Source organism: Palaemon carinicauda, chromosome 35 (assembly GCF_036898095.1).
Source record: "Palaemon carinicauda isolate YSFRI2023 chromosome 35, ASM3689809v2, whole genome shotgun sequence".
Classification (NCBI taxonomy): domain Eukaryota; kingdom Metazoa; phylum Arthropoda; class Malacostraca; order Decapoda; family Palaemonidae; genus Palaemon; species Palaemon carinicauda.
The window spans coordinates 16656149-16682124 of NC_090759.1; the positions used below are offsets into that span (position 1 = coordinate 16656149).

At 49.4% G+C, this 25976-nt stretch overlaps 1 protein-coding gene across 2 annotated transcripts in view; it reads right to left on the minus strand.

Annotated features, from left to right (window-relative positions):
* Nup62 (Nucleoporin 62kD) overlaps positions 1 to 25976 on the minus strand; it is a 159509-nt gene that overhangs the window by 47018 nt on the left and 86515 nt on the right. The window contains exons 4-6 of one of the 2 annotated variants that reach the window (XM_068358478.1): positions 20805 to 20909; positions 4622 to 4759; positions 4020 to 4167 (exon numbers count right to left, since the gene is read on the minus strand). In XM_068358478.1, coding sequence (XP_068214579.1) covers positions 4020 to 4167; positions 4622 to 4759; positions 20805 to 20909 — 391 coding nt within the window. The remainder of the gene's footprint in view (positions 1 to 4019; positions 4168 to 4621; positions 4760 to 20804; positions 20910 to 25976) is intronic. The other variant, XM_068358479.1, reaches the window with a different exon arrangement.

The window sequence follows — 25976 nt, forward strand, 5'->3', positions numbered from 1 at the left end:
GGGGTAATACACCCTCGTTAAATTCTAATGGCTCGCCATTTCAGCTACGCTAAAAGGTAAACCCAATGTAAATAGCGTGGTTTGTATTTCGGTTACGGAACAAACACCATTTAAAAAAAACAAGAGGAAGAAATAAAAAATAATAAGATAGAAGTGTGCGCCCGAGTGTACCCTCAAGCAAGAGAACTCTAACCCAAGACAGTGGTAGACCATGGTACAGAAGCTATGGCACTACCCAAGACTAGAGAACAATGGTTTAATTTTGGAGTGTCCTCCTTGAAGAGCTGCTTACCATAACTAAAGAGTCTCTTCTACCCTTACCAAGAGGAAAGTACACTGAACAAATTGCAGTACAGTAATTAACCCCTTGGGTGAAAAAGTGTTTAGTATCTCATTGTTGTCAGGTGTATGAGGAAAGACGAGAATATGTACAGAATAAGCCAGACTATTCGGTGTATGTGTAGACAAAGAGAAAGTGAACCGTAACTCGAGAGAAGGATCCAATGTAGAACTGTCTGGCCAGTCAAAGGACCCTATAAATCTCTAGTGGTAGTATTTCAATGGGTGGCTGATGCCCTGGCCAACCTACTACCTAAAAGGCAGGACAGGATTAGATATGAAACTACAAGAGATTATTCGAGTGCCATATGTGGATGAGATCATGGTGAGGGGTAGATAGAAATGGTATGGGTATGCTTTTTACACTCCCCAATAGAGACTGGTTAACCAAACTTTCAACTGGGCTCCACATGGCACTAGAAGAGTTTGAAGACCCAGGCCTACATGGCTGAAGACCATGAAGCGTGAAGTGGATGATGAGTGGAGATGTAATGATTTAAAAGCTCAAGATACAGACGACTAACGAAATCTAACAGAAGCCCATTGCGTCAATAGGAGTAGATGATATTGATGAGTAACTGGTGTATGTAACCTGTCAAAAATAAGGGCTAAATATTTAGATAGATATCCAAACACAAGCACACGCCTCTCCCCAGGGTACAACTACAGTAGGGTCCCGAATTACACGTGTTCTAATTACGCGATTCCTCAATTACGCGATCGATAGTTTTTAAAAATTAATTATCCTGTATCTGCGAGGAGCATTCTAAATCCGCGAGTCAAGCACCGCGAAGCGTAGGAAATCTATTGTTTTCTTAATTGTATTGGGGGGGGGGTTGATGGTTCCCCGATGTCTGAGAAGGGGGGGGGGAGAATGTGAGAGAAAGATTTCTGTTCAAACATTTTAAGACTAGTTTTGGATGAAAAATGTTAAGGTTTGCCCATCTGTTGTGTGAACTTGTCGATAGGCTACCCTAACTAACTGTCCAACACCTATATGTATAATATTCCATATTTGTACTAATTAATTTTTATACTTACGTTGTGATTATGGTGAAAAATCCTTATTCATTAAACTTTAAATTAAAAACCATCAAAATAAAGACTATTTTATATCATGCTACTGCCAAACATGTCACCACAACCAAACCCATTACTTTGTTTAGTACGTTCCATCGCCGATCATAACGAACTCGCTAACCAATTTTAACATCTGTCTATAGGTTAACTTTTGCGGCAAAAGATATCTTACCAGGTACTATGTAATAATAATGTTATTATTAATGTTGTTTTATTTATCCTTAGAAAATCAAAATATATGAAATATGAGCAATTTTGTTTCGTGTTGTTTTTTTTTTCCTAAAAAAAACGCCTTCTTAAAAGGAAAACGTTTTTTTTTACGTTTCATCGTCGATCATAAACGCATTTACTCCTGAAAGTGATATTGAAGAGCTTTTACTAAAGATGTTATTATAAATAAAGATTATAAATAGGTGGTAAAATATCTATAATCAAAGTGTAGCAGCATCAAGAAATGTTGGGGTTCGCCCTTTACATAAGAATGTACTGTACATTGGATTAGACAGAACGTAGAAAAAATCAATTTGGGAAAAATCGGTATTCGATATCCTCTTCATCAGCATCGTCATTCGTCAATCGGGCTTTTTATTTTTTTTATTCTCAGTCGCTAACTAGTTATCGCACTGCCAGGATCTGCACACATTCCGATAATTCACATTTGAAGGTTTTCTGGGAGAGGATGGATAGAGAAAATACCGAACTATATAAAATGTTTTTTTAACCTGTTAAGCGTCACCCACGTGATAAACCGTTCACCCCGATCTACTCGGTACCGTCTTCAACTGTATATTCCGTTCATGACTTTAATTGCCTTTTACAAGCCGTCAGTCTCGTGATGTTACTTTACTCGTATAGTAAGTATAGGATCACCACTTGGCAACACTCTCAGCATATGGGGACTGTGAATAGAAACTTATATGATGTCTGGCAACTATTTTTCTGAAGGTAGCTTGATGTTACAAAACTGTGGTTTCCTATCAGTGCGCTCGGGCGTTCATGCATAAGTGGTTATTTGTTGTTCCTTTTGTAATGAAAGGTCTAAAGAGGAAGGTTATTTCTTTAGATGAAATAAATGATATTCTTGTTGTGGAATTTGATAATGATAACCTGTTTGATAATGAGAGCACTAGTTCTGAATCCTCCAGTGATGAGTATATTGAAGAAACAAAGTTTTCTTTCGATGCCGAAAGCGAAAATGACTTCTCATTACCGAATGACTGGACAACGAAATTTCACAAAACTATAAAGGGAAAGGAAACGCCGAGAGAGAGAGAGAGAGAGAGAGAGAGAGAGAGAGAGAGAGAGAGAGAGAGAGAGAGAGAGAGAGAGAGAGAGAGAGAGAGAGAATAAAGTGGATAAATAATGTACAAATGTATGACGAACATATTTGAAAACTACAGGAAACGATATGAAGAGAGAGAGAGAGAGAGAGAGAGAGAGAGAGAGAGAGAGAGAGAGAGAGAGAGAGAGAGAGGAGAGACCTATCCCTTTCCTTTTGTTGCTTATCCAGGCGTAAGATTTACGATTGAAGATAAAAAGAACCCATTAGAATATTCAGTATTATGTAGCCATTTGAAATTAAATAATAGTAGTATTAATTGTTTTTTTTACTCAACCATTTAATTAATATCCCTACTTTTAACTATAATTACGAATTATAAGCATAAAGAAATTATATTAACTTTGAAAAATTATCATTAGTGAAATGACCGCTCAGGGCAAAAAAAGCGTGATTATCGTACAGCAGCCTAGTGCACACTTGCGCCTAGTGGCCGTGTTTACGTGTGGGAGTGTCATCATGGATATACAGTACTATACTGTAATTTTTAACTATTGCTAGATACGTACTGTATCAAACCTTGAAAACCCTTTTTTGTTTTTTGTATCTATAGGAAATAATTCTACATCATTCGGAAAATACTGAAAACAGTAAGCTATGCATAGTACAGTAGTAAATACTACAGTCATAGAAAATTATCAAAACTTTAACAACTTTTTATTGTTTTATTTATCCATAAAAGAAATTTTGTACAGTATTTTATAAAAAAAAATCTATAAGAAGGATTTCTTACAGTATTGTTAAGATAAAAGCTACAGTATATATATATATATATATATATATATATATATATATATATATGTTTTATATATATATATATAATATATACATACATACATACACACATACATACACACACACAGTGTATATACAGTATATATATATATAGCTAGAAAGCTAGAAATGGAGTGAAAAAAAAATTGACGGGTAGGTTGCTGTTTGCTGCCATGATGTGTTTCGGAATATACGAATTTCCAATTACACGAGGCCTTTCATCGACCAAATTCTCGCATAATTCGGGACCCTACTGTACTCCCTCTACCCAACCAAAGGGACAGGGAGAGCCAAGCATGACCAAAAGTTGAAGGAATAAGCTTTAAAAAGCAGACTAACGTGTTGAAGATACTGTATATCCATATATAACACAAAAGTTGGAATTCTGATTAGAAAAAATCAAAGAAGTGCATAAGATTACCCTCCCAGTAAATTATGAAATTAGTGTTTTTACCACATTGAAGTGAAAGTGAATGTTCAGAATTACCTAGTCGCAGTTGTAAGGGTGGCAAGAGGTACTGCTGAAGTTGCTGGTCCAGGTGCTGCTGATGCTGGAGTTGGAGCTGGAGCAGTAGGTTGAGCTGGAACTGGTACTGACACTGGTGTTAGTGCTGGTGGTGCTGCTAGTGCTGACCCTGAAAAAGAGGATAAATGAGACAAGAAAGGATGGATTCATGAAATATGAGTTATATACCTCAGTTCTGGGGCCTGTGAGGTCATTCTGTGACCAAGTGTAACTCAGAGAAAATCCTGCAGTTACCTATGGAGTAAAAGTGAAGAGAACAGAGTAAAATGGAACACATGAAGCAGGAACGAAAGTATAGAAGGATATAAAGCAAGTACTGTAGATACATTACCAGTATGCACTGTGCTTCCCACATGTACAAGAGTCAGCAATAAAATGCATCACATCCTACTGAAACGTGTATTTTAAAACTTAAGCTTGTTTTCTTCTATAACATTAATACATATATATTATAGTACAACACAGTGTTTTTTGTAGGCTAATGATTTACTGTAACAATCTAATTATTTAAACTGTTTAATAAAGTTGAATTTTTTTCCTGAATATCCCCCGCAGAAACATACCCAGCAATGATGTAGATGATGAAGTTAGAGATGGTGCAGTCAAAGAAGTAGTAGCTGTAACATTACTAAACAAACTTTCCCCTGATGACATTGTAGGCAAGCTAGTGGATGGAGTTGGAGCTTTTGCTAATGGTTGTCCTAGGAGAGAAAAATTTCAAATTTCAATAACGATTGTTTGTTATCTAAACAAGAACAAAGACCTAATTTCAAAGAAATTTTGCTACAGGAAGAGAATTAAATAATTCCAAGTTGAAGAACAAATATAAAAAATTTTAAGTAATTTGTATTTTTCCTAACAGTACTTACCTCGAGCTATTTTCTTAGGAGGATCTGGGATCTCCTTGATCACCGACCAAGAATTTTGCGTAGTTCCCCCTCTCTCCGCTACCTCGTAGGGGCGCTCCAGGGTGGAAGGATACTCGCCCTGGGGCGACCCCGGGTCAGCGCATGGGTCACGCTTGATAATTCGTCAGTAAGCGTATGTTTAAGTCCTCCTCGAACTCCTGTAAGATACTCGGGGCAGGATGGGAGGGCCATAACCCGAAAGTAGTTCGAGGTAAGTACTGTTAGGAAAAATACAAATTACTTAAAATTTGTGATTTGTTCCAACACGGAGTACTTACCTCGAACTACTTTCTTAGGAGACTTATACTTTAGGAGGAGAGAGTGGCTTACAGTTCGGTGTATACGAGACTTGCTGGGGTACACGACCTAGATAGGAGGCTAGGTCTGGAACTCCCAGGGAAAGGTAGGAGAGATAGGGAAAGCACGCAGAAGTCTACCTTATGTACAACGCACCTTTAATTTATGATCTAGACATGATGTGCCTCAACGTCCCACTCTCACATGGAAGGACGGGGGAACAAGGATGGGGTATCGGGAAAGGAATAGAGGGTAGCAAGGAAGGGGGATAGTAAGGAGGAACCTGTGTCGCTTACAATTACTTCCCACGGGCTACCCCGGGGCCCAACCTACTAAATCTGTTGCATAGCCGAAATGACTGGTCCGATGGAGAAGGCATCCAGGGACTTTCTCGTACAGTCCTTGAGGTAATGGGCTGTAAAGGTGGACTGCCTAGCCCAAGTACCTGCCCGTAAGATCTGGCCTACTGCCATGTTGGTGTCGAAAGCCAAGGACGTGATAAGGCCCCTAATATCATGGGGTCTCGGGGTCCCAGGCACCGTGGAGCCCTCAATCTCATACGACTTCTTTATCACCTGTCGCAGCCAGAAGGATATGGTGTTCTTCGAAACTGCCTTCTTGACCGTGCCTGTGGAAACAAACAAGCTCTTCACGGCCGGTCTGAGTTTGGCCGTCCTACTAGGGTACTTCCTGATAGTCCTTACGGGGCACAAGAGCAGGTCTTCCGGGTTGTCCGAACACGGAATAGCCGGAATGGAGAATCCCTCAAACCTGGGATCCGCAATTGCAGGGTTCTGAGTCTTTACTACGAACTCCGGCAAGATCTTGAATGTCATGTCCTTCCACCCTTTTGAGTGGGATACTTCGTAGGACAGACCGTGGAGCTCACTCACACGTTTCGCCGAGGCCAGGGCTAGCAAGAAGACGACTTTGAGGGTGAGGTCCTTGTCCAGAATATCTTTGAGTGGCTCGAACAGAGGCCGTGACAGGGCCTTGAGGACCTTATCTACATCCCACTGGGGGACTCTCCAGGTGCGGGGGTCACAAGTCTGCTCAAAGCTCCTGATGAGCATGGAGATGTGGTGCGAGGTTCCCATGTTGATGCCCCGAGTTGGAACACCTGTCCCAGTGCTGCTCGAACTCCCTTGATGGCTGGAATGGAGACTCCTAGGTCATCCCTCAAGTGAACTAGGAAGTCTGCGATATTGTGGACCGAAGCGTCTAAGGGCCGCAGATTCTGCGAGGCACACCACTTGACAAAGGTTGCCCATTTTGCCTGGTACACAACGCATGAGGATTTCCGCAGATACCCCGACATCCTATCCGCAGTTTTGTCCGAGAAGTCTTCCTTCCTTAAGAGGCGCTTGATAACCTCCACGCATGTAGCCTCAGCCCCTGAGGGTTTTCGTGCACCCTTCGGAAGTGAGGTTGACTTTGCAGGTCTTCTCTTGCCGGTAAGGGCCACGGAGGAAGGGTGGCTAGGTCCTGAAGATCCGCGAACCACTCCCTCTCCGGCCACCAGGGCGCCACCAAAGTCATCTCTGTGGACTTTGACTGTCTTAACCTGTTGAAAACCTGTCTGATGATCCCGAAGGGGGGAAAGGCGTAGACATCGAGGTTGTCCCATGAGTGTTGGAAGGCGTCCTCGAAGGCTGCTGTCGGATCTGGTACCGGGGAGCTTTGCGTTGAGCCTTGTGGCGAACATGTCCATCACTGGGGAGCCCCAACGACGGAGGATTTCCTGTGCCACTTAGGAGTGAAGGGACCATTCCGAACCCACTACTTGGCCTGTCCTGCTTAGTCCGTCCGCCAGGACGTTCCTTTTTCCGGGAATGAATCTGGCCGTGAGTGGAATGTTGTTCATTTCGGCCCATTCTAAAACCTGAGCCGTGAGGTCGCACAACACCCTTGACCTTAATCCTCCCTGCTTCTTAATGTACACTACTACCGTGGCGTTGTCGCACATGAGAGCTACCGAGTTCCCCCGGAGGAGGCAAGCGAAACTTACCAGCGCTCTCTGTACGGCCATGAGCTCCAGAAGATTGATGTGCCGGGCCTTTTCCTCCACTGACCATTTCCCCTCCGCTGTTTCCTCGAGGAGATGAGCTCCCCACCCCTCCTTCGATGCATCCGTGAAGAGCAGCATCTCCGGAGGAGGGGAGCCGAACGGAATTCCCTTCGACATATGTCTCCTGTCGGACCACCAGAGGAGAGCACCCTTGGAGGAAGGGGACATCGGAACTACCTTTCAGGTTCCATTGGAACGGTCTGAGTTTGAGCCTGCCCTCTGGAACCAACTTCTCCAACGAGACCAGGTGACCCACCAACTTCTGCCAATCCTTGGCCTTCCTCGGAGTGCTCACTAGGAACGGTTGAATCACCTGGTCCAGGTTGTCTAGCCTCTCCTAGGAGGGGAAGGCTCTCGTCAGCTGGGAATCTAACACCATCCCCAGATACGTCATCCTGGTGGTGGGGACTAGCTGCGATTTCTCGAGATTGATTGTGATCCCGAACTCTGCAGAAATTCACTAGACAAGCTCCTTGATCCTTTAAGTCTGCCTCTGCCTCTGAGGCTGAAAGCAGCAACCAATCGTCGAGGTATCTGATCAGCCTGATGCCCTGCTTGTGTGCTCAGACTGAGACCAGGGCGAAGACTCTCGTGAAAACTTGAGGGGCTTTGACAGACTGAAGCAGAAGGTCCTGAACTGAAGGGTCTAGGAGCCCCACCTTACTCTGAGGAACTTCCTGCTGGAGGGGTGAACGGGAATCTGAAAGTAGGCATCCTTGAGATCCAGGGACATCATGAAATCCCCTTTTCTCAAGGCTGCCATCACTGACTTTGGAGTGTCCATCTTGAAGGAGGTCTTTCTGATGAACTTCTTCAACGCCGAAAGGTCGATTACTGGTCTCCAACTTCCAGTTGCCTTCTCCACCAGGAAGAGCCTACTGTAGAAGCCTGGTGACGGCTCGTGAACGGGCTGCAGGGCTCCTTTGCTCAGCATAGCCTCCACTTCTGCTTGCAGGGCTGTCTTCCTCTCTGAGTCCTTGGGAGCCAACTACTCCGCTCGATGTTCGGGGATCAACGGAGGCGGCTCTGACAGGAAGGGGATCCTGTGCCCCTCCCTGAGAACGGTCACCGTCCATCGGTCTGCCCTATTGTCCCACCATGCTTGACAATAATGTTTGAGGCATCCCCCCACCTGGGGCGTGGGAAGGTGTAGGGACCTCTCTCCCTATCTCCTTCTGGGGAGGCGGTTGGACCGGCCCCTCCTTGACCCTGCGTATTTGGGTCTAAAGGAGGCTTGAGGTTGAGCACCACTCCTCCTGGAGGGCTGAGGAAATTGGTGCCATGAGGAGGCGGAAGCCTCCTGCCTAGCCGGAGGCGTAGGCGGGTAGGCCCCGTCTGTAGCAGGTCTCCTCACAGGGGGTCGCCTTGGTAACTGCTACCTGGGCTCGGACGAAACCTTCATTTTGCCGACTCTTTCCACCGTCTCTGCCACCGTTTGAAGGGGGAACATCGTTTCACCCCAGACGGGAGAGTTCCTCAGAAACTTCGCTTCTCGCTCGGGGAGTCTACGGGGTAATCTATTCAGAATAGTGTCCCTTCTCCTCAGGACCCAGTTGGCCGTTTAGGTCAGGGACTGGAAAGTAAGGAATTTCATCGCTTTACCCCCCCGAGCGGATCAATTCCTGTAGAAGAGCCTGGTTGTCCGGAACCAACAGGTCATGCGAGAGTTGGAAACCTGCCAACGTACAGGCCCACCAGTCCAGCCAAGAGGTGACGTTGACGATGTCCTCCATCATGGCGGTCTCCACTTGTCAGACCACCGGAGTGTTCAGGCTACGCTCGTCCGTGTTGCCCTGGTTCAGGGTAGCGACCGCTTCCTCCAACGTGCGGGGCCCTGAATGACGACCGTCAGGCGCATAGAATTTCTTCTGGGTCTTGAGAACCGGTAGGAGTTTGAAGGAACCCTGTGCCCTCAGCGAATTCTTCGGGCCTGACACATAACGGTCCACACGTTCCATTCCCAGGGCAACATCGGGTGCTAACGGCAGGGTTAGAGATGGTTTCTGCTGGACAGGATTGTCAACCATCCTGCCCAGACCGGAGAGCTAAGCTCATTCAGCTGCTGGTTGAGGCTCGTCCAACCTATGGTGACGTTAGATGAGCCCAAGCACCTTCCGATAGGACGAGACCTCGTCCGCAGAGCACTCACCTGAGTCAAACAGCTCGTCCACTATTTGTACCTCCGCGTCGGAAGCTTCCTCGAACGCGGAGGGATCCGTGGGCACGGAGGCCTCCCTCCCCTCCTGGTTGGGTGATGAAGCGGCTGTATCTGTCATGGGTAGAGCCACCAGAGCGGAAGTAGCCGTCATGGGTCTACCCCCTCCCGGGGCCCCCCGGATGACGTTAGTCGATGGTCGCGGCAGCGGCGTATCCCGAAACTTGGCTGGGGCCGCTGCCACGAAAGATCCTAGGGCTGAGCCGCTGGGTCTAACCAGCGGGAGTTCCCTACACACGGGCGGAGCTGCCGACTTACTAGGCCGGGATAACAGAGAGTGTGCCAACGGCTGCACCCGACGAGGAGGCGGAGCCGAAGATACACTGTGCAGAGAAACGGGAGCGGATCCAGCAGCCACCGAGGCAGGCACTGGAGCGGCAACCGACGTGCTGGATTCCTGACGGTGTCGGACGACGGTAATATACCGCTTCCTCGATGACGACTTCCTTCTGTACTTCCTCCTCGAGGACCTCGTCCTCTTCTTGGACGGGCTGGAGTGTGGGCTCGATCTTCTCCTCCTGGAATCCCGAGCACCGGGACTGTCCGAGGAATAGGAATCGTAGGAGTACTCGTCCGAAGAATACGAGGAGGCTGATTTGTCCGTTTCTATTAAAAGCCTCCTGGGGGTTCTTGGTCTGGAACTCAGGGTCGCGGGCTCCATGAAGTCCGGCGGAAGCGTGGCTGATGGCACCGGGGGTGAGCGGATGCTGGGTCAAGCGGCGAATCACCCTTCGATTTCCTCCTCCTGCCTCATGGGGGACCTGAAGATTGTCCTAGGAGCCGTCCATACGATGGAGTCGGGGTCCGAAGAGCACGTGGGCCCCCTTTCTTTGTTTTGACCACCCCCCGGAACCCGCTGAACCTGAAAAACACTGCTGGGGCGTGGGAGTGGGCACTGATTCACCCCCCCCCCACCGGGTCTTCACTTAAGACGGGTCCTGCGGGCACCAGGCCTTCGCCTATCACACACAATCCCGCCACACTAGCAGACCCCCACTTGTCTGCGCAGGCCCTTTCTCCACGGAATCCCCGACATCAGACTCATGGAGAACGGCAATGGGCCGTTTCCCCAAAACGGACTTACCTCGTCCCCTACTCTGGGTAGGGGAAGGTGAAGGAGAACCCCTCTCTGACTGGGCCGAGGGCAACGTTAGCGGTGAAGAAAGGCCCGACTTCTTCGGGGACCTCTTGGAAGCCTTCTTTTTCTTCCTCCCGAACAGAGTCCATTTAAGCTCCGGCCAAGACTCGCATTCAGGACACGTGGAGGTCGAGGAACACTTATTCCCCCGACACGAGGAGCACAAGGTGTGCGGATCGACCTCGGGCCTCGAGAGCCATGCTCCGCAAGACTTAGCAGCTTGGGGCCCGGGACAGCGACGCTGAGATTCCATGGTAAAAGCGAACACGCAAACGACACAAGAACACAAGGGGAAGGTGAGAAACACAACGGAAACACGTGGGACAAGGTAAGGAGAACACAAGGAACACGTGGGACCCATGGTGATCGGACGGGATAAGTGAAAGAGAGCGGCGAGATGTAATCTACGCCACGATCAGACGTTTACTGACGAGTTATCAAGCGCAACCCACGCGCTGACCCGGGGTCGCCCCAGGGCGAGTATCCTTCCACCCCGGAGCGCCCCTACAAGGTAGAGCAGAGAGGGGGAACTAAACAAAATTCTTGGTTGGTGATTAAGGAGATCCCAGATCCTCCTAAGAAAGTAGTTCGAGGTAAGTACTTCGTGTTGGAACAAACTAAGTTACAAGCAAAGGTTAGTGGATTAGGTACTATCTAAAAGAATACTATATAACCTTTTATATGTGATAAAACAACTGTAAGTTCCATAGGGTGGCTTGGCATAATTTGAAATTTATTTAAATTTCACATCTCTTCATAACAAAATACAAACAATAATATATTTCTAAAGGCTAAACCACATAATGAACTAGAATTTTGTTATATGCCCCAGCATGCATATCATTTGGGAGGCATTTATACAGTATTATAATCCTAGAGTGATTCTCTCCCCAGCATATTGTCATGGGCCACAGTGACCCAGATACATACCCAGTGACAAATGTAGTTTATTGCCTTTCACTGTATGAATGGATATATGGGATTTGGGCCACATAAATGTATGGTCAAGGTCACCATAAAATTTATATCTTGCTTGATTTGGACAAGACAAACTCTCCTTCAACAAACTTTGAGAAATATTAATCTAATCTAAAATGACCTTAGAATAAGAATGATGGCCTACTTTATTAAAAAGATCTGAATTGATGTCATGATGCAATATGTCACCAGCATCTCCAAGACTGATTTCACAAAAACCATGGTAGAAGGCACAAACAGTGATCGTATTCATCAGACTTACGAAACCACTTCACTGTATTTCTGTTCATCTCTGACTTGTACCCCAACTCCCTTTATATCTCTACCTTGTACTCATACGTTAGCTAATTTGAGATATGTAATCATTTATATCAATCAAGGTTCACATAAAATGAAGGATAAAAAACAATCAGAACTATGTCAGTTTCACGCAGTAAGCAAGGCTTAACATGTTCATAGATAACTTGTTTGTCTTACCTTTAAGACAATACCTTGATGCATACCTTTAAAACGTAGAATGGTAAAATAATATAAAAACCAACCATGAAAAGACGGGAGGCATACAAAAACCACTGAAAATAGTCACAAACTAGGACAGAATTGAAGTCACAAACTAGGACAGAGTTGAGACTTGTCTAATTTGCCTGGAACATGACCAATTAAAATAGATTCTTTCTTGATATGACAAATTCGTAGATAATTTGTATTTTTCCTAACTATACAAACCTTAGCTATTTACATGGGGTAATTACTTCGGCGTAGCTGAACGACGAGCCATAAAAGTTTTAACGAGGGTTTCCTACCCCACCGCTAGTTAGCGGGGGGTAGGGAGGGGTAGCTAGCTACCCCCCCCCCCCACTCACACACACCGGTGAAAAGCTCACTTTACTTAGAGGTAGGACTTATCTTGGGGGACAGGGCTGGCGAGCACATTTCTGTAAATAGCTAAGCTTTGTATAGTTAGGAAAAATACAAATTATCTACGAATTTGTCATTTGTTCCGTAACTGAAATACAAACCACGCTATTTACATGGAGTGACTTAACCCTTAGGAAGGGTGGTAAGTCCCCTGCCATACTGGCTTTGGCTTACCCGGGGACCCCGAACCCGAGTTTGAACGAACTCATGGGTTGAGGGGGCCCTTGCTCCTCGCAGGCAGTTGTGAGACTGCTGCGGCCTACGTAAGCTGTGTGTGAAGGTGAGCAGTGACTCGTCCTAGGAAGTTGACCTGGAGTTCTTCAGATGGAAATCTAGGCTAGGACTCTCCCAATACCACCTCGTCAGGGTATGGGGACATGACAGTATTACAACTTAATACTAGGAACACAAGGGAGCATGGTTTACCTGCAGAGGTTCGAGGTCAGCTATGCAAAGGACCCAGGATGCTGTTTTTCTCCAAGGGAGGAGAGGATGAAGAAAAGAAAAGGGCCAGACAGATCTTTTCATTCACACAGACTAAAACCGGGTAACAATACCCTCAACCTTCTGCTACTTATCCAATAAGGAGCCTGAGGTTAGACCAGCTATTGTGCAGCCACCACAGGGCCAATAGAGAACGTATCGAGCCTCCTGTGTGTCACGTCTTGCAGGTAGTGGGCCGTGAAGGTGGTCTGACGCTTCCACACCCCAGCTTGCAGGACCTGCGTCAACGAAAAGTTCTTCTTGAAGGCCAGGGACGTAACCACGCCCGACGTCATGTGCCCTAGGGCGACGTGACGGAGGAGGGTCAGGATTCAAGGCCAGATGAATTACCTTGCGAATCCAGGCCGAGATGGTATTCCTGGTGACCCTCCTCTTCGTCTCCCCGGTGCTCACGAACAAGGCTCGCACCTGGGGGCGGACAGCAGCTGTTCTTTTAAGATACAACCTCAAACTCCTGACTGGGCACAGTAGGAGATGGTCTGGGTCATCTGTTACAGAACGGAGACTCGAAACCTAGAAGGAGTCGAACCTTGGGTCCGGCTCTCCCGGGTTCTGAGTCTTGGCAACAAACTCAGGGACGAAGCTGAACGTTACCTCCCCCCATCCCCTTGAATGGGCAACGTCGTAGGAGAGACCATGAAGTTCGCTGACTCGCTTGGCTGAGGCCAAAGCTAACAGAAACACCGTCTTCCAGGTAAGGTGGCGATCAGAAGCCTGGCGTAATGGTTCGTAGGGAGGTCTCTTAAGAGACCTGAGAACTCGAACCACGTTCCAAGGAGGAGGTCTCACTTCCGACTGAGGGCAGGTAAGTTTGTAACTCCGTATGAGAAGAGACAGTTCCAGCGAGGAGGAAATGTCCATTCCTTTAAGCCTGAAGGCAAGACTTGAGGCTGAGCGATAGCCTTTCACTGCCGAGACTGAAAGGCGCATTTCTTCCCGCAGATAAACGAGGAACTCCGCTATTGCTGGTAAAGTGGCATCGAGGGGAGAGATACCCCTTCCACGGCACCAACCAGAGAAAACTCGCCACTTCGCCTGGTACACTCCTGCGGATGACCTGCGCAGGTGGCCAGACATCCTGTTCGCAACTTGCTGCGAAAATCCTCTCTCTGTGAGGAGATGCTGGATAGTCTCCAGGCGTGAAGTCGAAGCGAAGCTACGGCTTTGTGGTAAATGTTGGAGTGTGGTTGTTTGAGTAGCTCGCGACGTGGAGGGAGCTCTCTCAGGATCTCCGTGAGGAGCTGCAGAAGGTCCGGGAACCACTGCATGATGCCATAGCGGAGCTATCAAGGTCATCGAGAGATTGACCGATGTTCTGGTCTTGTTGAGTACCCTCCTCATCAGTCAGAACGGGGGAAAGGCGTACACATCGACGTTGTCCCACCGTTGTTGGAAGGCATCCTGCCAGAGAGCCTTGGGGTCCGGGACTGGGGAGCAGTATAGCGGGAGCTTGGTGTTCAGCGCCGTAGCGAACAGATCCACCGTCGGGGAACCCCACAAAGTCAGGACTTTGTTGGCTATCTGAGGATCCAAAGACCACTCGGTACTCACTATCTGCGTCGCTCTGCTCACTGCCGGCGAGCACATTCCTTTTGCCTGGAATGAAGCGAGCCGCTAGTGAGATCGAGTGGACTTCGGACCATCTCAGGATCTCTACTGCAAGATGGGATAGCTGTTCCGAAAAGGTACCTCCCTGCTTGTTGATATAAGCCACGACTGTGGTGTTGTCGTTCATCCACACCACAGAGTGGCCCGCCAGGACTTGGTGGAACTTTTGAAGTGCCAGGAACACGGCCTTCATTTCTAGCAGGTTTATGTGAAGGTACTTTTCTGATTCTGACCACAGGCCTGAGGTCCTGTGGCTCAGAACGTGGGCCCCCCACCCTTTGTTTGATACATCCGAAAACAGCATCAAATCCGGGGAAGGGACGAGAAGATCCACTCCCTTTCGTAGATTCTCGTCTGCCACCCACCAACTGAGGTCCGCCCGTTCCGCAGGTCCCATCGGGATCGAGGTGTCCAGGGAGTCGTGTCCTTGACTCCACCGAGACTTGAGTCGCCACTGGAGGGATCTCCTTCTGAGGCAACCGTTGGGAACGAGACGGGTCAGGGAGGAGGGGTGGCAGAGGAGACGCAGCCACGATTGGGCTGGGAGTTCTTCTCGATTGCGGAAAGGTCTCGCAACCTTCCTCAGCCTTGCTATCCTTTCGTCTGATGGGAAGGCTTTGTGGAGATTGGTGTCTATGACCATGCCTAGATATACCAGTTTCTGAGAGGGCTGCAGAGAGGACTTCCCGAGATTTACCACGATCCCCAGATCCTGGCAAACTTCGAGGAGTCTGTCTCGGTGGCGAAGAAGGGTTGCCTCCGAGTCCGCCAGGATCAGCCAGTCGTCCAGATAACGAAGGAGATGGATGCCGATCCTGTGGGCCCACGAAGAGATGATGGTGAATACTCTGGTGAATACCTGAGGAGCTGTGGAGAGACCGAAACACAGCACCTTGAACTGGTAGATCTTGTTGTCTAAGCAAAATCGCAGGTACTTCCTCGAAGACGGATGGATTGGGATCTGGAAGTACGCGTCCTTCAGGTCCAGTGTGCACACTAAGTCTCGTGGTCTCACTGCAAGTCTGACCGTGTCTGCCGTCTCCATGCTGAACGGAGTCTGCTTGACAAACCCGTTCAGGGTCGAGAGGTCGATGACTGGTCTCCAGCCTTCAGACACCTTTCTCACAAGAAAGAGTCGACTGTAGAAGCCTGGGGACCCGTCTACAACCCCCTGGAGAGCGTACTTCTCCAACATGGTCAGGACTTCGGCCCGGAGGGCCTGCCCCTTTGCCGAGCCCATGGCAAAAGAGCTCAACGACACTGGATTCGCTGTCAGGGGAGGTAGAGAGTCTGTGAACGGGACGCGATAACCTAGAGAGATCACGGAGACCATCCAGGCATCCGCCCCGAGTTGCTGCCACCTTGTCGCGCAACTCTGTAGGCATCCCCCCACTGGTGGACATGCAGGGGGATTGCCAACCCTAGCGCTTCCGGCCTCGGCTGGTGCCTCTAGGGTTTTTGCCTCCCCTGGAGGACTTCTTGCCCCTTCTGCTCTTGGCAGGAAAGGGCATAGACACCTTGGGCTTCGCTGCAGTGGTCGTCTTCTTTGTGTCCTTAGCCGGACGGGGCTGCTGGACTGCTGGAGGTTTGTAGGGCCTTGATGTCAGGGCCCTGTGGATGAGAGAATCCTGGTTGGATTTCCTCCACTTCTCAGCAGTGAGCTCCATGTCCTTAGGCTCAAACAGGCTCTTACCGAGCACGGAAGAGTGTCTGAGCCTGCTAGCCTCTGCACTGGGTACCTTATGATGGAACCTCTCGTGTTGGCCTACAAGCTCGAGACTTGGTGGGCCAGAAACTCAAGGGTCCGTGTGCCCGAGAGAAGAAAGGTTTCAAGCGCTTTCCTGGTGCTTTCTTTGGAGAGGTCCTCGGACCGCACCAGGATGCCCAAAGACTGCAGCCAGATGTCGAGCCACGAAGTCGCCTGCATGGCGCACTTGGTGACCTTCTCCTGGCTCAGGATCTCAGTGGCTGAGGACACGTACCGGTTGGAGTGTCTCTCAAGAGGGACTCTCCCTGTGAGTTCTTCCACGGAGTGGTGTAAGGGAAGACTCAGACAAGACTCCTCGAGGATCTCGAAGTACCTCCTCTGATGGACTCGAGGAGGAGGGAGGAGCTTATTACCGGCACTCAATCTGCTGGAGGAGGCAAGCTCAGAGAGCTGGCCCTCGACCTTGTCTCTGGCACTCTTCATCCCTTGAGACCAGGGCAAAGCTGCACTGGCCCTAGAGGATTTCTGGGTGCCGTAGACGCGGTCCAGGACCGTGTCCTTCCCTTCACGAGGTGGGACCTCATTGTCTGGGATCCCATTAAGGTTCCTCATGAGGGTCAGGACTTGCCAGAGCGCGTGTTCTGACTCCTGGTGCTCTCCTCCCGAAGGACTTTCAGCGAAGTCTCCCGTCCCCAGTGGCTCTTCCTGGGGGGACACGTGGACGTCCTCGGCGGCTCTAGACGGTTCCTGCCTGATCCTCGCTGACGATTTGGGAATCGTCTTAAGAGTCCTTAGGCTCCCTCCTGGGCGGGATACAGGACTCGAGTAGCGAAGGGGGCCGGCTCTTCTCCACCTCTGAACGAGAAGACCTCTTGGGGAGAGGCGGAGCCTCCCCCATTGGTGCGATGGGGGAGTATTCTGGCTCATCCGACTCTCCTGAGGAGGGGTAATCCTCCTCCGCAGGGGAGGGCGAGAAGGTCTGAGGGGGAGAAGGAGCCTTGCGCAAGGATCTGCGCGTAGACAGAATAGGCCTCGGAGGAGGATCCACGGGAGAGACTCCTCTCTTCCTCTTCGGGGAGGAGGAAGCTGCCGCTGGTTCGTGTCCCGAATCAGAGAGGGCGGGCTTAATAGCCTGCACAAGTGCTCTGACTAGGGTACCGAACCAGGGCTGCTGTTTGACAGTCGCGCTGTCAGACACTCCCTCTGGAGGGAAGGGGAACGAGGGATCCCTAGGAGGAGTCGACAAACGAGGGTTCGCCTGCAGGGCTGAAAAAGAAGAGTCCCTAGACCTGTCCGGGAAGCGCCCCTCCTCCGGCGAGCGCGCTGGTCTGCGCTTGCGGGGAGGGGAACGCGACAACGAGGAGTCCGCCTGGCAGCGCTCGCGCTTGGGCTCGTGAGCCAGGCCCTGGTCAGGGTCGCGCGTGAATGGTTGGCGCGATACTGGAAACTTACGCACTCGCACCAGCGCGGGCGGGCGCGGTGACGCGTAGGCGGGGATTCAGGAGCGATGGCGCGTAGGCGCAATGGCGCGCTGGCGAAAGCGCGGGCGCGCAGCAGCTGGAGCGGGAACGTGGTCGCTAGAGCGCGTAGGCGATGGTGAAGGCGTATGGCGAGCAGGAGCTGGAGCAGGAGGCGGCCGAGCGCGCAGCGACCTGGTGCGGCCCTGAAGGGCGCGAGATAACGGGGGCGCCTGAGCGCGTGTCCGGAAGAACCGGCCGAGGGCGCATTAGCGCTGGAGCAGGGTTGCGAGCGACCTGGATGGAGCGTTGGCGCGGCGGTTGGCGCTGGTCGGATAAGACCGGCATACTCGCCTGCGGGCGCGTTGGTCGCGCTGGTGATCGTGGGCGCGCATGGCGCGTGTTAGGATGCAGTCGCACCGGAGCGCGTTGTTGCGGCGGCCTCGCAGGGCGTGCCATTGGATGATAACGCTCTGGTGTTCGCTGAAGGGCAACCTTAGTCGCCTTGAATACAGGAACGGGGTGTGTAGCGGGAACAGGGCGCGTTACTGGAGCGTTGTGCGCGGTAGCATCAGATGCAAGCTCGCGCGGTCTAGAGGGAGAGCCCAGAGGCGGCCGTGAGCGGCCGTGCGCTAACTTGGGAGCCTCCTGGGCGACGTGCTGGGATGTAGCAACGCGAGGGCGCGTTGGTGAACGCGTGGGCGCGTGTCGCATGTCTCCCCAGACGAGCGCGACGAGTCCATAGGAACCTGTGGGCACCTGTGCGTCAGCTTAGGTGCCTCTTGAACCGCGCGCGATGAAGCAGGAACTGGAGGGCGCCGAGGCGCTGGAGGGCGCGTGAGCCCAGGTGGACGCGTAAGAGCAGGTGAGCGCAGGAGCGACTTGTCAGGAACTGGGTGCGTATGCGCAGGTGAGCGCTAGCGCACTATCTCAGGAACTACTGATGGACGCGGTGGCGCAGGTCGCCTCTAGGGCACCGGTGGGTGCGTATGCGCAGGTGAGCGCTGAAGCGCCGTATCAGGAACTGGGCGCGTATGTGCAGGTGAGCGCTGACGCGCTACCTCAGGAACTGCTGGAGGACGCCGAGGCGCCGAAGGGAGTGGGCGCGCAGGGGGACCCTGGCGCGTAACAGGATCGGAGGCGTGAACGCCTGAGGGTGAGCGCCGAGGCGCTAAGGCAGGAACAGCAGGAACATCAGCATGCGAGCACTCAGGCGTTGCCTGGCGCTTGAGAGCAAGAGGCGCAGTTTTGCGCTCAAGACCCTTCAGCCCCGAAGGGCCCGGAGACTGCGCAATGGCAGTATCAGGAGGCGCGTCAAGCGCATCAGGAGCTCTGGACGTGGATGGTCTGGGCGACAGGTCACAATGTCCCGAAGGACGGCCATCCTCCGAAGGGGATCGCGAACGATCCCTGGAGAGGTCTAGGTTGGTAGCTGGCAGGACAGGAGAACGGCGAGTCGACTCCTCCGCAGAGGAATGTGGTGACGACGAGCCGAAGAGGCGCCTCTTAACACCCTTGTAAGGGGAAGGAAGGCCTCTATGGCGAAGGGGAGGATGAGCCTTCCGCCTTATACGCCCACGAGGGGCCGTGGGATCAGCAAGCTGACCATCGATGGGCCTCCGAAGAGGAGTCTCTGTTAGTGAACTCCCCCAAGAGGGAGAAACACCGGCAGGAGAGACCGTGGGACTTAGCTCCTCCCTCGAAGGATGTTCGGAGGGGGAGTCTAAGCCTTCAGCTACCTCAGCCACAGGAACGGGCGTTTGGCTAGACCCAGGGGATGTTTCCGTCACCACAACGTCAACCACAGACAGAGAATCTATCTCCGCTGAAGTTGGCGATTGTTTGACAGCCGCACCCAGTTTGATCATGTCAAACAGAGCTTCCTTGGAGGGCGAACCCTGTAGCCCCAAGGAAGCCCAAAGCTGCAAAAGATCATTATTAGACACATATCCCTCCCCCGGGGGAGGAGGGGCAGCTGCCTTGCTATGGTAGGCAACTACCTCTCTCTCACCCCGGGATCGGTTAACAGCACTGCGGTCTACGCTACCACTCGCCGGCCTCTCGGGAGAGGCCGCTCGAGTGGGAGCTTCGGAGGAGGAAAGGGCTACGGAAGAAGTCTTGGGATTTTCTCTCTTCCGAGAAACCTCCGAAGGAGAAAGATCCCTTTTAGCCTTCTTCTTGCGTCGCCGGGCAAACCTCTCCCACTGGGAGGTAGACCACTCCCTACACTCAATACATACATTAGACCTATCACACCGTTGGCCCCTACACTGAGGACATAAGGAGTGAGGATTCGTGTCCAAGGCCGACATAAAGGTACCACAAGGGCGGCCAGAAAGTCCAGGGCACGTACGCATGATGAGTAATAGAGGCCAACTTCACACACACACTGAAAAGAGAAAGCAAACAAAATTATGGCAGTCAAAAACGAGGAGAGCGCAGACAGGTCTGTCGCCTCTCCGAGCCAAAAGTAAAGTGAGCCTTTCACCGGTGCGTGTGAGGGGGGGGGGGTAGCTAGCTACCCCTCCCTACCCCCCGCTAACTAGCGGTGGGGTAGGAAACCCTTGTTAAAACTTTTATGGCTCGTCGTTCAGCTACGCCGAAGTAATTACCACATGTAAATAGCATGGTTTATATTTTAGTTACGGAACAAATTTATTTCGCAGATTTGCCACTTTCTTTCACGCTCATTAGCTCCTGCCATGGTGGTGGTTGGGGAGACAGCAGTCTCTCTGAGAAAGGGGAGGAAATAACAACAGGGAAGGAAATCTTAATGATTCTATTTGAAGGTCATCAAATTGGTGCTTCCAGTTAATAGCATCTTTATTCACAGCTGGGACTCGTTAAAATACAATTACAATAGTAATAATAATAACAATAATAATAATAATCAGCCCAATAATAATAACAATAATAATAATACTGGTAATGATCAACATGCTCTTACCTAACAAACTTGGTTGGGAAGTAAGAACTTGAGGTTGGCTTGCAGGAGTGGAAAACAGCGATGAAAGAGTTGATCCACTTGTTGAAGATGTAATTCCTGCTAAACCTTTAAAATAGTACAAAAGTTGAAATCTAAATACACAATGGAATCTAATAACAAACAATATTTATTCCTTTGCTTAATCATTTATACTTAAAAAGGCAGGTTACACAAAAAGGGTGGTAATTCCAGCCTTACCTGAAAAAGCTTGAAATTTACTATGTGAATAATTTAACTTTTATAGATATTAAGCATTAATTTCTTGATAATGAAGCTTATTGTTCTCCAATTTTTTTGAAATTTTTAACTCAAATTTAGTTATATAACATAGTAAAGTAACTTGGAAAAATTAAAATATCGATAAGGGATATCAATGCACATAAGCAAAAGACCACTCAAACATCAAAAGGTCAGTGTTTATTTTTTCATAATATACAACACAATAGCAATCTTCCCCAATCAGACATAGTACTAATGAATGTTTATTCAAAAAAATAGCCAATAATATAAATGAACAACCTCCAACTCTTATTAATCTACTCCCAGTACTGACATTAGGAAATTTTCAAGCCCTTGTATAATACAATATGACAAATTTGGAGGTAATTTGTAATTTTCCTAACTATACAAACCATAGCTATTTAATAGGGGTATTACTTTCGGCGAAGCTGAAAGCACAAGCCATTAAAATTTAGCGAGAGTCAACTAGACATCCTGCTTGTTAGCGCACGTGCGGGGGGGGGGGGGGTGATAAAGCGTGCTACCCCTCCCACTCACACACCTGTGATTGAGCTCACTTTGCTTGGAGGTATGACTTCAAGGGGGGACAGGTTAGCGGGCCAGTATGTTTGAATAGCTAAGGTTTGTATAATTGGGAAAAATACAAATTACCTCAAAATTTGTCATTTGTTCCGTAATTGCAATAAAAACCTCCGCTTTTTAATATGGGTGACTCACACATTAAGAGGGTGGAGGTCCCTGTCAATCTGGCTTTTTGGCCTTACCCAGGGTACTCCCTATTGTGCAGAGATTAGAGCGACAATAAGGAGACCGTAACACCTCGCTAAACCTGCTATACATGGTCTGCGGCCTACGCAAGCTGTGTGTTGTAAGAAACTAGCAATATGACTGTCAAGGTAAAGTTTATTCTGAGACTTCCAGGGAATAACCGATGAGACCGAGACATTCTCAACACCACCTCGCCAAGGTATGGGGGCACAAAAGTATTGGGACAATATTAGGATACACAAGGGAGCAATGGTTTACCTGCAAAGGACCCAGGAAGCTGATTTTCCCAAAAGAGGGGAGGATGAAGAAAGGAAACGAGCCAGACTTTCCCTTTCATTCACTCAGACTAAAACCCGGGTAACCAATGCCCTCAACCTTCTGCTACTTGTCCATTAAGGGGCTTGAGGTACTAAACCAGCTCTTGTGCATCCATCACAACACCGATAGAAAGCATATCGAAGTTCCTGTGTCACACCTTGCAGGAAGTGGGCGGTGAACGTAGTTTGGCGTTTTTCACATGCCCACTTGCCATACCTGCGCCACAGAGTAGTTCTTCTTGCCGGCCAGAGACGTAGCTACGCCCCTGACATTGTGGGCTCTGGGACGATATGCTGGAGGAAGATTGGGATTCAGAGCAATGTCAGTAACCTTGTGAATCCATGCAAAGATTGTGTTTCCCATGATCCTCCTCTTGTTTCTGCCCATGCTGACAATCAGTGAGGGCGCTCTGGGCCCAGCTGTTGCTGATTTCTCGAGGTAGCGCCTCAAACATCTTACTGGGCATAGTAACAGATGATTGGGTCGACAGCTACAGAGCGGAGACTCGTTATCCAGAAGTCGAATCTAGGATCCGAAACCTGGATTCCGAGTATAGGCAACAAGTTCAGAGAAGAAGCTGAAGCTTACCTCTACCCATCCTCTTGAATGGGCAACGTCAGACGAAAGACCATGAAGTTCGCTAGCTCGTTTGGCTGAGGCCAAGGCGAGTAGGAGCACCATCTTCCAGGTTAGAAGGCAACTGTTGCCTGTCGTAATTGTTCGTACGGGAAGCCTTCAAGGGACCAAAGAACTCGAATCACATCCCATGGGGGAGGTCTCACTTCAGACTGAGGACAGGTAAGTTCGCAATTACGTATGAGGATGGAAGTTCTAAAGATGAGGAAATGCCCATTCCTTTCAGTTTAGAGGTGAGACTCAAGGTTGAGCGATAGCCTTTAACCGTTGAAACTGAAAGATGCATTTCATCCCTTAATACACGAGAAATTCCACTATTGCTAGAATAGTGGTATTGAATGGAATGAGACCCCTTCCATGGCACCAACCACAGAAGATAGTCCCCTTTGCCTGGTAGAATGAAGTTGATAACTTTTGCAGCTACCCAGGCATCCCCTTTCGAGACTTGTTGCGAAAAAATCTCTCTGAGAGAGGAGATGCTGGATAGTCTCTAGACGTGAAGACGTAGTGAAGCTACTGCCTTGTAGAAAAGTTGACATGTGGTTGTCTGAGTAGATTGTGTCGTGGAGGAAGGGTCCTTGAAAGATTGACCGATGTTCTGGTCTTGTTGAGTACCCTTCTCCTCAGACAGAATGGTAGGAATGAGTTCATGTCGATGTTGTCCAACCTTTGTTGGAATGCATCTTGTCAGAGAGCATTGGGATTTGGGACTGCAGAGCAGTCCAATGGGAGCCTGAAGTTCTGGGCCGTTGAGATCGGGTCCACAGTCGGGGAACGCCACAAAGTCTGTACTTTGTTGGCTACTAGATGATCTAAAGACCATTCGGAACCCACTATCTGCTCTGCTCTGCTCAGATTGTCGGCAAGCCATTCCTCTTGCCCGGAATGAAGCGAGCTGATAGTGAGACCAAGTGGACTTCTGCCAATCTCATCTCGGTATCTCTACAGCTAGAAGGGATAGGGGCTGCGAAAAAGTACCTCCTTGCTCCTTGATGTAAGCTACTACCGTGGTGTTGTTGCTCATCACCACCACTGAGTGAACCGCCAGGAACTGGTGTAACTCTTGAAGGGCCAAAATAAAAGGCATTCATCTCTAGTAGATTATTGAGAAGGTACTACTCAGACTCTGCCCAAAGGTCTGAGGCCGTGTGATGCCGCACATCAATGTTGTCCCACCTTTGTTGGTATGCATCTTGCCAGAGAGCCTTGGGATCTGGGACTGGGGAGCAGTCTAACGGGAGTCTGAAGTTCAGGGCCGTTGCGAACGGGTCCACAGTTGGGGAACGCCACAAAGTCCAGACTTTGTTGGCTACTAGATGATCTAAAGACCATTTGGAATCCACTATCTGCGATGCTCTGCTCAGATTGTCAGCGAGCACATTCCTCTTGCCAGGAATGAAGTGAGCTGATAGTGAGACAGAGTGGACTTCTGCCCATCTCATCTCGGTATCTCTACCGCTAGATGGGATAGGGGCTGCAAAAAAGTACCTCTTTGCTTCTCAATGTAAGCTACTACCGTGGTGTTGTCGCTCATCACCACCACTGAGTGAACTGCCAGGAACTGGTGGAACTCTTGAAGGGCCAGAAAAACAGCGTTCATCTCAAGTTTATTAATGTGAAGGTACTATTCGGACTCTGCCCAAAGGTTTGAGGCAGTGTGGTGACGCACGTGGGACCCCCACCCATTAGATGCGTCTAAGAACAGCATCAAATCAGGAGAAGGGATGAGAAGATTGACACCCTTCAGCAGATTCTCGTCTGCCAGCCACCATTCGAGATACTTTTTTTTCTCTGATCCCCTGGGAATCAGAGTTTTCAGGGACTCAAAAGACTGATTCCAATTGGACTTTAAGACACTACTCCATTGGAGATCGAATCCTAAGGGGACCAATGGGAATTAGAAAGAGCCAAGGATGAAAGATGTCCGAGGAAACATAACCCCTTCTGGGCTGGGAGATCTTCTTGTTTGAGGAAAGGCCTAGCAACTTCCCTCAGCTTTGCTATATTGTCTGATGGGAAGGCTTTATGATGTTTGGTGTCTAATACCCAGCCCAGACATACCAGTCTTTGAGTGAAAAGCAGGGAAGCCCAGATCTTGGCAAACTCAAAAGATTGTCTCGGTGCTGAAGACGGGTTGCAACCAAATCTATAAGGATTAGCCAGTCGTCCAGGTAATGGAGACAGATATCGAACCTGTGAGCCCAAGATGACACAGGGTAAACACACTTGTGAAGACCTGAGGTGCTGTGGAAAGGCCGAAAAACAGCACCTTGAACTGGTATGACTTGCTGTCGATGTTGAAACTCAGATACTTTTTTGAAGACAGATGGATTGGGATCTGGAAGTATCTGTCCTTTAGATACAGTGTACACATCAAGTCTAGTGGTCTTATCACTAGACTGACCGAGTCTGCCGTCTCCATTCTGAACGAAGTCTGTATGACAAACTTGTACAGAGCTGAGAGATTAGTGATTGGTCTCCAGCCTCCAGACGCCTTTTCCACAAGAAAGAGTCGACTGAAGAAGACAGGGGAACCGTTGAGATCTCCTGGATAGGGCCTTTCTCTAACCAGGTCTGGACTTCGGCCCGAAGAGCCTGCCCCTTTGCTGATCCCATAGCAAAAGAGCTCATAAACACTGGATTCTTGGTTAGTGGAGGGAGAGATGAAAAGAACAGGAAGCGATACCTGAACAAATCACAGAGATCGTCCAAGGTTACGCCTCGAGCTCTATCCACCTGGTCCAGCAGCTTTGTAGGCATCCCCCTACTGGTGGACAAGCAGGGAGATGGCCTCTCCTTGCGTTTACGGTTTTTACCGCAACCTCTCTGAAATTTTCCTCCACGACTGGACTTGTTGTCTTTCCCATCCTTGAAAGGAAAGGGCTTCTAAGACACGTCCGTTTTCTAAACCTCTGCCGTTTTAATAGTTGATGGTTTCGTATGGCTGGTCTTGGAAGGGCTGGAGGTCTTTAGGGCAGAGCTGTAAGAGGAAGAACCCCTCCATGGAGGAGTTTCGGAGCCTATTGATCCCCAGAGACGGAGGCGAAGGTCGGTAACCAGAGGAGACAGGATGGACAGTTTCTTCCAAAGAAGGAGACTGAGGAGGCAAAGAGATGAAAGGACTCTTGACGCCGACCGACGACGTACGAGCGTGGGATCAACAGGCTGACC